This window comes from Melanaphis sacchari, unplaced genomic scaffold, assembly GCF_002803265.2.
Source record: "Melanaphis sacchari strain LSU unplaced genomic scaffold, SCAv2.0 Contig24_pilon_pilon, whole genome shotgun sequence".
NCBI lineage: Eukaryota > Metazoa > Arthropoda > Insecta > Hemiptera > Aphididae > Melanaphis > Melanaphis sacchari.
This window is the reverse complement of record NW_020271125.1, coordinates 3,373,333-3,387,307: the sequence shown is the minus strand read 5'-3', so window position 1 is coordinate 3,387,307 and position 13,975 is coordinate 3,373,333. Positions and strand designations below refer to the sequence as shown.

General features: G+C 33.7%; 1 protein-coding gene across 1 annotated transcript in view; it reads left to right on the top strand.

Annotated features, from left to right (window-relative positions):
* The first annotated feature begins 1,632 nt into the window (after positions 1 to 1,632).
* The window catches only part of LOC112594935 (protein sax-3-like), a 71,936-nt gene continuing 59,593 nt past the window's right edge, over positions 1,633 to 13,975 (top strand). Inside the window, 1 exon segment of the mRNA XM_025339953.1 lies at positions 1,633 to 2,299. Within this exon segment, the coding sequence (XP_025195738.1) occupies positions 2,212 to 2,299 (88 nt within the window). The 5' untranslated portion in view covers positions 1,633 to 2,211.

Sequence of the window (13,975 nt, the reverse complement as noted above, 5' to 3'; positions counted from 1 at the left end):
AGATGACTTATTAATACATTTTTATAATGCTACCTACACACTGTTATATAAGAAGATTATGGTTTACCTAAGTAATTGCCATGACACCACATTCCGATTTGTTATCTTTGTCTGTCATCCGTGTAACGAATTGATGTTCCGCACAACTAACGCCGTGGGTTGAATTAGATATTAGGGTTGATTGAATTAGTATAAAACTTGAAGTTGAGAAGATAATATGAATCAAAATAAATATATTTTTTTTTACTTTTTTTTTTTTATTCGGATTCAATACAACGATATTGCTATATAAATTTAAAAAAAAAATAATTACACGTTGTTGTATTTCTTGTGTTTATTGATATTTACCTATACCTGCACAAACCTAAAAATAAACACGTCTTTTCGCTGTTGTTAATTTGATTGTTTACATAAAACTTTTTTTAAAGAGGATCAAAAAAGTAACTCCGTATAAAAACTGTCCTTTTCTACCAAAATTCTTATTTCACAATGTATTATCAGTGTTTTTAAACCGTTTATAGGTACAGTGGTGTATAATACAATGTTATTAGTGCTCAACACTATTTCCGAACATGTAATTTATTTGTACAAAGTCGATTTGTTGAAAAATCTAAAAAAATATAGGCAAATTAGGTTAAGCTATGTATGTGAAAATATAAAGTCGTAAATGGAAATTGTTTTCAACGAGTCTGTAGAGAGCGGTCAGAATAACATTTTGGTATGAAACATGGTTTTGTTTTTTATAAACTGAAAATCACGAGTATAAAGTAACCTGAAATGGACAAAATTTTTAAACTCGAAACGAGTTCAAAGTATGGTACGATCATAATATTATGGTAACGCCTGAAATGAGTGTTTTTTTTTTTTTTTTTTACTCATTATAGGCAATATACGAGTATACGCGTCTCCTAGACACGATAATAACAGATTGCGCATGCGATGTGCTCGCGTGTACGGCGCGAATAGTAGTGTGATACATCGATAACAATATCCTAGGTACCTGACGGGGATAAAAAAAAAAAAAAAAAACAGTTACTCGAGTTACGCGTATTTACGACGAATCCGATCGTATCGGTGCATATCGTTTTATGACACTGTGCCGTTGACCACACGGGTACTAAAATGATTTCGATTCCGCAAAACGTTTTTATCCTTTAACAATAAATTATTGTCGTGTACTCGTGTAGTAACATTACGTCGGTCAGGGTGTTACAAATGCCAATACCGATTGTATTATGTATAACGTACAAACAAACAGATATGTTTGATATTGTATTCGTCTACAACACAATCGCTTACGATATTTTTTACGCGTTGCACAATAACGCGTGTGATAGCGAGTGCGATATGCGTATTGCGTAGTACTCGTAGATGATAATAATATCGTCGTGAAACCGTGAAAGAAAACCGTGTGCCGTGGGCTGGCGTGATAGGGTCGTAACAATAATTTTCCCTCGCGAAAACTCGAGTAGGTAGTACGCGCACGTCCGCGGGGGGCGCTGGCGGAATCGCCGAAGGGTGCTGGAGGGACTACGGCGCGGGGTTGACACGGCGGTGTCGCGGACGACGGTGTGACGACGACGACGACGACGACGACGACGCCGACGACGCCGCCGCGCGTCAACTATCACGAGCGCCGAGCGCCGCGGCAGTCAATACAAGACCGTCCGCGCTACGGTACAGACCTCTCTCTCTCATCGCCATCGCCGCCGCCGCCGTCGTCGTCGGTCGCCGCGTAACAGTGTGTACAGCCGTCGTGCATTCGTGTGCGGCAAGTGCGCGCGTACAGTGTGTCCGTCGGGTAGGGTTTCGTCGTCGTCGTCGTTTCACGGGGTAGAAAACAACGACAACAACAGTAATTATCGTACGTGATATTATATCAATAATCGGCGTGACCGGAAGTGTCTCGAACGCCAATTCCGCCGGTGTAAATCGTTTTATAAATATACACACACACACATATATATATATATATATTAAACGCTTCCGCGGACCGCCACAGACTCTTGCCAAAGTACCTATAAAAGACGTTCGAACGTACTAACGTAATCGCACCGTCGTCATGTGTTCGGAAGACGCGCCGCGGAGTCTTGTCGTCGTGTCGTCGCCGTCCGACGACGACTGTCAACCACCGCTGCTGTGGTGTTGAACCATCGAGTCCACCGCTGCGGACTTGACTTTTTTCGTCTGCGCTATACACGGTCTGCAGCCATGCGACCGTCACCCGACCGCCGGCCAAAGATTGCTGCCGCCGCCGCCGTCGTCGCGGTCTGCGTCCTGGCTGTCTACGCGCCCGCAGGTGAGAATAACATCACCGATAATATTACGATAACTATATAGTTATTGCTGTACTGTACCTACGACTGACTTTTGCTAAGCCACGACCCAGGTAACTTTGTCGGTTATAACTGGGAGTGTACACGGTGAGCGTGTCATACCCACGCGGGAATCCAAATACGGGTCTATACGTCGGTATGATAATATAAATTGTAGGTAGGTACGTATATGACATTTTGTCCGTAAACTGTTGTGCGCGGAGACAATTGATAAAAATAAAAAAGTGACAAAAGGTAATCATATTATATACCTTATATTCCGTGAGGCATATAGGCTCAACACCTGTCGCACATTATAACGACTTAAATCGTACTCCGCTTCGTCGCTGTAGCATGTGTTATTAGTTTATTACGATGTACTATACGTCATCCATCGAACAGCATCCAAAAGACCATAATGTGGAAAATGCGAACGGCACCCGTTTTCTTTTTCTCTGTAGTCTTACGGAAATGAGTTTCTCGAAAAGACTCTTTTTTTTTTTTTTTAATAAAAATGTGTTTTTTTGCGTTCATCTTTCGGAAACTAAAATTTAATTATACGGATATTAAATTATATCTCTGATGCTAACTAAACGTGTCGCGCATGACTGTGAAATGTTCGTTTTTAATAATAAATTATGTGAATTTCATCCATTCTGATAATACCAACTAGTTTACTAATGACTTCAGCAATTAGCGAATTCATTTGTTTCCGATATCGGGGAGATAGATACACTGCAATAATAATAATAATAATAATAATAAAAAAATGTCAAAGTAAAATTCACCGTTAAAGACAGGATCCCAAAACCAACAATTGCGTAATGCTCAACTTTTAAAATCATATATTTTATTCCATTGTTTGTTTATTTTTTTTCGGATTTAGATTTAGATTTCTACGGTACGTTACAGACATGGAATTTCTCGGACGCGTGATCCTTGGCTTCCCGATAAAAAGCCATCCCCTCATCTATCCCGTAAGACCTATTTGACGTGCATCTTTCATAACGCGATAGCATATATCGTCGTCAGAGGCTTAAGTCCTCTACACTCCCCTATGCACCGTGAATCAAGAGTCCTCGCTTTTGAACCACCACCACTACCTCCACCATCCTTGTTCATACTTTCACCCTTATTTTTCATCACCGCGCTTTGCTTTCCACTTCATTTTTATACCACTCATTCAATGCAATTAAATTACTCAAAAAATAATTAAATAGTACTAGCTTTGAATTTTATAATAATCCAGTTTCTACCAGATTTTTGTTTCACCACTCGACTATTTTGAGTCACACTGAATCTTCTTTTTAAAATTTTCATTTCATATTTTATTTGTTTTAGCCATAAAAATTTCAATAAGCAAATTACGATTACTCGGAATTGATTGCAACGCATACCTATGATTTTAAATTGACCATTACAAACTGAAAACTGTATATGCACACGTGACGAATCTGATTAAGTTTTAAAAACACGGCATCGCCAATAAATTATCTATAAACATATATACTCGCATTGTTCAATATTTTATTCACTTGTAATCATCGTGATGATCTGCCAATGAAATTTATATTTGTAAAAAATTATTTTTACGATTGAAGACAGTAGACAAAATCATTATTAATGGACTAGCCCTTCAAAAAAATAAATGTATGGTGTTTTCATTTTTTTTTTTTTTTTATCTTTCTGGAGTGGGTAGTATATCTCAATTAGGGTGTTCATTTTACAAGTTTTTATCGTGTCCTAGTATAGCGTGTTCAAAACGCATCAATATTAAATTTCGTGATATTTTCATTAGACCTGCAGCAATGAACACTGACCCATCTCACTTAAGGTAAATTACATAATACCTACATCTGGTTTGAAACAAAATATAGACATCTATGTTGTATACATTACATACATATAACGTTTAACTAATAGGTAAATAAAACGACTAAGGTCTGGTTTAGGTGTTTTTATTACACAAAAATATTAATTCATTCAAAATATTATACAGATTATTTCGAAATGTTTGTTTTTCACTGAAATAACACGGTATGTTAACGGTATTTTAGATTGGATATTATACAATAATGTCTTCGATTATCATATAAGCACGTACTTTTATATTTGGAGTAAAGGACATATTTGCTAAAAATTAATCTCGTGTTTTCACACGAATATCGAAATATATTATTATTATGTGTGTAAATATTTTATTAAAACTATCCGAGATATTACGTGTTAAAACCAGAAGTTTTAAATATAAACAAAGTATATCGTTAGCAGTATTCATGATTTTTTTGTTTATTGTTATTATGATCAATTAATGTTTACATGTTATACTAACTATACCTCTCCGATAGAATTATAGACGCAATTACGACGATCAATAACTAGAGGAAACGTCTGTCTGTCGCAGTTACAAAATATTGTAATAATATTGTAATAACGATTAATGATAATTTTTTTTACAAACAAATTGCATTCAGCTCTCAGTTTCAGTGGCTGGTTTAAGAAAATAATATTATTGTTACTACAATTCAGTTGAAGTTTTTCGTCGCGTCCGGTAGTTTACACCATTTTGTAATCCCCGTCGCGCGTGTTTGCGCTCATTAAAGGCGGTCGTGAGTTTACACGGCAAGTTATTATATATACACACGACTGGTGGTGGAGGATTGTGCACCGTGGTTTATGTTTTCGTATTGTCAGGTGTACAAATACCGAAGATTTCGCACGGTTAGGCAAAACACTTCCAGCCAGTCGGTATAGCAGAGAAAAGGGTCAGGTTGGCGGTCGGGTGTGTATGTGTGTACCAAACAGTAGTGAGTGGAGAAAAAGATCGCGGGAGGAGGATATGAATAGTACTGGCTTGTGGGAGGCGGTGTTGGGTTATCACGATGTTGGTGCTACCAAATGCGTAACGGTAGATATTAATTAACGGTATAGTATTTTATTATTAATTACGCAACTGTAATAAAACATTTCTTATACAGCAGTTGTAAGCGCCTATAGTACTGTGTTATAGGGTTTCGTCACACAAAGGTCTTTATAACCGAATCGGGGAAACGAGAATCGTGGTCGAGTTGACGGGGTAACAGGGTATACGGGGGTGACACTGTCCGGTCTCCAGCTAGTTGAAATCTGATGTGTTATTTAGTAAGAGTTCCTTTGCAGTTTTCGTGTTTTCATTTGAATCGGAATTTTCCTTTGAACTCGAACAGATAACATCCAATATAGAGAGAACATTATAGTAATTATACGCTAACACACTAACATGATGGCCATGGTATATTATATTACATGTAATACGTATATATAATATATATTACATATACTCGTGTATATATATATATATATATATATATTTATTAATTGTATAACTATTTCCACTCTAATAGTATTTTGCAATCTGGCTAAAACATCAAGAAAAACATAAAAATATTTTCATGTATTATTGATTTGATTAAACATTTTAGTGAATTTTCTTTATACAGACCTATATAATAGGTATAGAATGTAAGACTGCTACATGAAACGCTGTTTATATTAATACGAGTTGAGTATATTATCGATAATTTGAGAATTAAATAGGAATTATGAACACATGTACTAAAAGCTTAATTCATAAATTATATTAAAAATAAAGTATAAAATAATATTAATTTTAATTAATTACACACTTTGTTTAAATTATTCAATATTTTTAATCCATACACCAATCAAGTAAATATAACTTAATTTTTTTTTAAATATCAATATTTTGAACTTATTCAAATAATCAATTACTTTTATATTCTGAATAGTTCGTGTTAATTTGTTCTAAATAAGTGAATAGTATTATATTAAATTGTTATGTTCTCAATAATTTACAAAACTTATAAGATTAATCAAGCTCATCGATAAACTAAAGATAAATTTTGATGTTCAATGTTTTCAGTTCATTAGTATTAATCAGAAGGCGAATGATTAAGGACCTAAATAGTTTTAAGTGTCACAGAAAAGACAACTACGTTGTCTCGAGGGACTTTCGTATTAACTTGTACGATTTAAGTTTTGGGTAAATACCATTAGTTTACATCTCGTTTTAAAACAAGTTTGATGTTTTTTCCGGTTAGTTGTCCCATAAACCGTATTGCTTAATGAACCAAAACTAGTCATTAAACTTAGTGTAATACCTACAAGTCAATATCGTGGATACAAAACAATTTAGAATAGCTCTTTTAGAATAAACACGTTTATTTTTCGGATGTATAAAATGTGATATAAATATGAATATAAGAATGAAAAAAAAACAAAACTTCCCTTTAAGTCTTCATTTTTAATATTCCGACATTTCGTTTTGACTGTTATATTATGTATATATCACTTTTTACTCAGCAAATAATAGCACCTACTCGTATACACATTACGTACAAACTAAATACGGTGTTATTATAATGCATTAAACGGAGAGAACGTACACAAAGTTATATAAAAGTTCGTCGTTGTGTGACAAGGCTCATAGCTATTGGACTATCCGTTTATTAAAAGTCCCGCAACTTAGCAAAAACTTCAGCAATAAACGCCTTCTCCCCGAAGGAACATTATGCAGGCTTTTATTTTAAAATGAGCAATTCATTTTATCTTTTTTATTCTTTTATACTTTTCTCACACCGAATTCAAGTATGATTTTTTCTATCTCATACTGAAAAGATTTTAAATGTTAAAAACTATTAAGTAAGTTTTAGTAATTTTGAGCAATCTGATACACAAGTTATCAGAATAATAAAATACAATTATACTAGATTAATGTTAAAAATGTATTTTTATTATTTTTAAGTATGTATAGTTTTCTTTTAAATATTATTTAATGGAATAAATTAATTTTAATCGAATAGAAATTTAAAGTAACTCAATGATTCAACTGCTAACAAGTTAGCTTAGTTTAAATTTTTGTGTAGTTAAATACAAAAATAGTTACATAAATTAACATTTTTTTTTTTTTTTACTTTAATATTTTTTAAACATACGAAGTGTGTTATTAAAACAAAAATATTAAAATAACAAATTATCACTGAAATTAAAGTTATATTTTAACATAAAAGTTAAATGTAATTTAATTATATGTTGAGTCGTATAATTACCGTTATAATTACTAAATGCTTGAAAACCAAAAGGTACAGCTATAACACAAACTACTAATTAAGGATTCATTTAAAAACAGGTTTCTGTTGTTTTGGGTCTTTTTACCAACTATTATAATGCTTAAGTTTATAAATGAAACAAAATGTCGTCTCACCCATGCAATACGTTTTGTGTAAAAGTTTCAGTCACTAGTTTTGAATTTGTTTTAAAAGTTGATTGCAAACTTTTTGACATATACGTGTAAAATAGATGATGCACCGTACAATGTGAATTTAAATGTGATTTAAAACTCTATAAAAGAACAATAAATTGAAATAGGTATCAAACTCGTACAATGAACCATATACGAGTAGTCAGACAGTTATAATTAATTGCTCAACACAATTGAAGGGTGGATAATTGGGAAGAACCGAACAGGATATTGATCAGAAAAATAGTTTTCATTTATAGTTTGCATACTCATGTATTAATGTGTATAAACCTACTGTTAAATTATATCCCAACACTGAAACACTGGTTGAAAAGTGTATAGTTACACAATTTTACGATGTTTCGAATGGAAATAAAAACGTCTTAACACACTATCACATAGGATGGTTTGGTATTAAAACGTAAGCACGTATAAGTAAATAATTGTAGAGGGGTCCGCGTACGTGGGCCCGGGAGCTTAAAATAAGCTATAGCAAAACTTTTGGTCCGCTTTAATTAAACTCCAAAGCCTGTCTGTCTGCCTGCCTACCACTATTCGGTTGTTTCTCCATATATAAATCTCGTGGTTTACATCTTCCACGAAACTACGTAATTTACGCGATAAGAAGGTGTACACGCCATAGTCCCTGTGGAAAGCCCAATGGGAGATAAAACCCCCCCTCCTAAGACCCAACCAACTCTCTTTCACATTGTACAGGTAACAGCATAGCTGCCATTATCATGTCACCCGTACACTATGACAGATAAGTAAATTGTATTTCTCTTAACCTACGACTACTCTTATGTAAGGAGAAAGAGAGAGAGACAGAGAGAGATAGTAAGTTTTATTATATATATATATATGATACAGGGTATTAAAAGTCTTAACTTGTTAGGGAAACGGACCTCAAGGTTGAAGGGGGTAAACTATGATAAATCTCCCTTCGGACTGCCGACATCTAGAGTACTTTATATACCTGTATATATCGGGAGGTCTTGAGATTAATTCTCAATGTCGCAGACGAGGTAGAGGGGCGTAAAGCTCCAATGCCATACCACTCTCCATTTTATTTCTTCTAGTTAAGACTATTGAAAGGTTCAGACTGGTAGGAATGAAAAACGATGAATTGTTAAAACTGAACGATACTAGGAAAATGTTTCAAACATAAAAAGGAAAAACTCATTGGTTAAGTAAATGAATTGATTTTTTTATATACAATATAATATGAATTTAAAAGTGTTGCTCGATATAAATTAAGTCCTTATAATTTTATTTCTATTTAAAACATTGATTTAAATTAATCTTCATGAGTATAATACATTTACCATTTAAAAATACAAAACATGTATTACAGAGCATATTATGTTTGTATTATATTTAAATGTACATTAGCTTATAAAGAAAAAACTTGAGTATTTTAAAAATGTACACTCACTTTAACAAGATATGCATATTATGTAAATTACAAATTCTATAAAAATGAAATGTATAATTATTTGTTATGTATACACATAATTATTAACAATAATATTATCAATGTTAAAACTTATTGTATAGATACCAAGTTGAATTTGAACGCAGGTAATAAATCATAAATATAAATCATAGTAAATTGAAATTCAAAAGTTGAAAGTATTTGGTTTAAAAATAACAATTTGAATTAAAAATAATTAATTTGCAATATTTTGAAATTTTGTTTAATAACTTTCATATTCGATGGCAATAATTATATTAGGTATATTCTATTGTGAATATTTACGCGTTACATTTTTAAGATGATTCTTAGTAAACGTTGTTATGACTAAGACCAGCACTCGACATTATATTTTGATTATCTATACATTATAAAGTATTGGTGACTCATTACAAAATCATAGTTGTGTGGTCTGTGAAAGAAAACTACTCAAAATAGATAGTTAGACGTCACGTTCGCCGAGAAACGAGTTTCTATCACTATGGCGATGAAGACACACAGATCTATTACTAGTGACAACGTTGGTTAAACCTGTGTGAGTTCTGATTTATCGGACAATATATTCGTATCGGGAACTCGATGATCTGACAATTTGGATTTTAAATGAATGTCAAATGTATTTTACACGTATAAAACTTATTATTCCAAATAAATAGGAAAACGGATCAATATGGATAGAAAACAGCTGCTGGTATCGACTTCTCAAAAGTTCAAGTACACATATTATAAAATGTGTTATACAATACCTAAATATTTTTATAGTTACTGCAGTATGCGACGCGCTTAATCGAAATAGAAACAAAAGATAGAGGTGTCGGGCTACTGGCGATAAATAATCGTGTGACGGTCAGTAGTGGATGGTGATTCAGGGTAAAGGGGAAGATGGGCAAGGACATCTGCGAATGGAAAACCCGGAACACATGACACTTGTACCCTGAACCCTACATGTCCTTCACGACCGTCGTCGTGGTGCGCATTGTCTGAACGCGCGGGACCTATTAATAAATAATGGTTTGCCACTTAAGTTTAACCGGACATCCATTTCCGGTGTATGAGGGTATAGGGCGATGTGTGGTTGTCCACCGCGTGTCCTGCGTAAAACTCTTTTCTTCGGGTCAGCCATTACTGAAATTGTAATCGACTAGGGGTTGGCTGGCAGTGGTGGTGGTAGACCGTCAGATGAGTATAGATGAAAAGGAGGAGAAGAAAAAAAAAACTACAAAAACCGGCAAAACTTTTTCGAGACGTATCGGCCGTGAAACGACAACATCCGGCTGCCCAACTTTTATACGGTCCACAGGTCTTCACGTTCGCAGTAAATTTATATATATATATAAATATATAAATGGGTATGCGCTTTTTATATTATACACAATGATATAGATAAAAGTTTCTGTTCGATTGGGAATGATGAAAGTGTCCAAACAGAGAGATTTATTCGACGAGGGATAAAGTTTACACGGTACAGGTGCTCTGTCACGTCGAATCACATGAATTGTTTTTGTTTTGTTTTTTTTTTCAGTTTGTCTTCGTCGGTTTGTTTGTCTTTAGTCGATAGATTTTCTGTGATGTTCAAAACGAAAGACTGACGAGGAAAAAAAAACTTTAAATTAATACATAAATTATTAAATCGAAACTCAGGCAGTTCTATTATGCGGTATGTAGACAAAGATAAGTCCTACAATGGAGTAATGGCACGTTGAGTAAGTTTTATGTGGTTAAGGAGCGTGTGGTGGTGCCTTTGAGTGAGTACATACTAGCGATGAGAACAATTCACTGCTCGGAAAGACGTGTCACACGTGTGCTCAGTTGTAGAAAAAAGATACAATATATATATACATAATACATATGTAATACACGTACGACGTTTTAATGGATATTAAATTTTATATTCCCCGTTTCAGAAAACGCACGTGTGGTTATAGTAATCTGTTAGTAATCCGTGTCGTAATTTTAAATCTTCTCATTGTATAGGTGTAGAATAATATAATGTTATGTATAACAAATATTTTTAAGATATTTAATCGAAAAAAAAAAAACACAAAAACATAATTTGACAAATATAAATATGGACTTGATAGATAAATTAAATATTATCACTAAAGACAAAAAATTAAAAGCAAAAGCAACGATTTTCTAGAAAAAACATGATATAAAGCAATATTATGTTAATACTATTTAATTATTTCCATTCTTTATTTCAATTTTTTTTTCCTTTTTCAGTTTTAAAAAGTTTTAATAGTTTTTTGCTTCACAATTTATTTACTATATTATTATTATGACTTATTTGAGTATGCGTGTAATTTATTATTTAATTAAATATAAGGCAAACGTTCAAAAACGAACTGTCTTAATTATCGTGTGAAATCGATGCGGCGGTCCAAAGTAATAATAATTATGGTTATTCGTAAATCGTAAATATAATCATTAGCTAAACAATTTATATTTGTTACGCAGCACGCGTAGGTGCAACTATATAGGGTATTCCATAGACTTCTGCACCCTTGCTAACGTGCTGAAAACTTGACACACGGCTTTCCGTGTTATTAGGGGCTGGCGGACTCGGTGTTGAGGTGAAGTATACTGCATAATGTAGTGTATGTGTTAATATATAGGTATAGGAAAGAGGGGAGAGCCGAATTGGAGGAGGAGAAGAAGAAGATTTAAAACATCCTCTACACAGCAGGTATTATTAGATACGAGGGTCGTGACGGATTATCTTCTGGAAAGGTACGAAAGGGGGATTTTTGGAAATTACAACTGTAGAAACCCGTCCGGGGAATTTTCGGCTATTCTATAGCGGCAACGGTAGCGTATGGACGGCAAGGGATAGCCGTCCTGCGCTGCTCGACAGAATATTACCAAAATCCTCTTGTTTTCCACAGAACCCTTCGTTTTTTTCCTCCTTCCACCCCCAACGTCCTTTATGCCATTCCAGCGCGCACGCGCGCGGTCCTCCCGGCTTTTCCTATACACACCCCAAAACCCTATACTTTCTCCACTCCATCCTCCTACTCCTTCCACTCAACCTACACCCGTGAGCCCCGATATCCACACTGCATTTTTGTTATTGCCTATTCAGTTTTACGCGGGTACACGATTACCTTGTGCCGTCCGTAATTTGTTTTTATCGTCATGTTCGCACGAATGAACGATTTAATTTTCGCAAATAAAAAAAAAGACGAAAAGATTTTTTTTCAATTATATATGCACGTAAAAATTTGGATTGTGATACATTTATTGAAGCAACCTATTATAATATATGTTTATTGCAGCCGTTATATTGTGAAAGTCCTAAAATTCTACTGGAGGTATTATAAAATATATAAACCTACCCCGCGGTTTATATTATATCCTGTAGTCAAACGTCAAACCTTTCTCGTCGTGTCACAATATATATTATACTCACTGTCGGTTGTGTTATGAATCGTGAATCCTTTGGGACACCCATTGTTTTCTATGCACGTGTTTGTGTGTGACCGTTTTGCAGTGCACCCCACCAAATTTGCATACGTATATAAAAAAACATATTACATGACCCCTGTCCCAAAAGTTTTCGAATTCGTCGATCAGCGCTATAACTCCCTTGAATATATCTATAACCACATTATTGTACCGAGAAACAGAATATATTACAATAACATATGCGATAAAATCATATTTTATATACGATTTTATTGTTTCCGCAAAGTTATGGTATTGCCACCATAGTATTTCAGAACTATTGCCAAAATATTCAAAATACTTGCCTGGAAGTAATACGATTTAAAATATATGAAAAATGTATTTTATTTTCTGTATAAACAATATAGTATACTTATTTCTCACGATTTTCAAAGTAACTAAAATAAAAAATATTTATTATAAAATATGCACATTAAAAATAAATTAAGCTTACTAAAATATAATAAATATTACATATTTACTATTTAATACTACCTAATTTGGAACAAAAAAACTTTCTATTCAATTAATTATTAAAAAAAAAAAGTAATTTATTTAGACTATTTATAAAAATAATTTATTTAGTTTGTTATTTGCACGAACGGTATGTTGAAAAAAATTGGTAATATAAACATTTTTACTAAGTACATATAATGTTTAAATAATAACAAATTTAGATTATTATCAATCAATGATTTATCCGATTTTTGGTTTGCATTTCATTTTTTATTTATTTTGTCTTATTAACGTTAAAATCTAACAAGCTATACTCAGAATATCTATTATTTTATGAAATTTAATATATATATAAGTTTAAAATAAGCAATGATTGCTATAACTTAATGGTTCTATCAGGCTGTCCGAAATATGTTGTTTTTTTTTCTTACCATCGTACCTATTCCAGTCATATCTGAGATCTGATACGCAGGACGTGTCCGAGAACATGTGAACTGATCACTTTTGCCTTTCACGTTGATTGATAACGAAGAATTATTTCACAACGCCGCCAAAAATATTATTTTTAATTGACTGATTTATGACGTCGGCGAACCGATATACCGGAAAGTCAATGCGAAAACCGGTGCCAAAAAATGAAATTGAATGACCGGGCTGACGGACGAAAAAAAAACCGGGCTGGAGGAATTTTTAACCGCAGAACAATAGGGCTATGCCGACGAACTCATGTCGTCGTTATAATTTTTGAGTATGATATTTTTTTTTCTGTATCTCATGTTTATCGCTTTTACTGTTGCTGCCGACGATCACAATTCTCGGGCCGCCGTCGGAAGTTTCATGATTTTTCCCTTCTGTTTTGGCGAACCAATGATGCATATTACAACACAATGCACTATAGCCGGACGAGAGCAACAACCGCCGCGTCTATAATGACATAACAAGTGTTGTAATATTATCCAGGTGATTTGCACCGGCATTTCGCTCGGT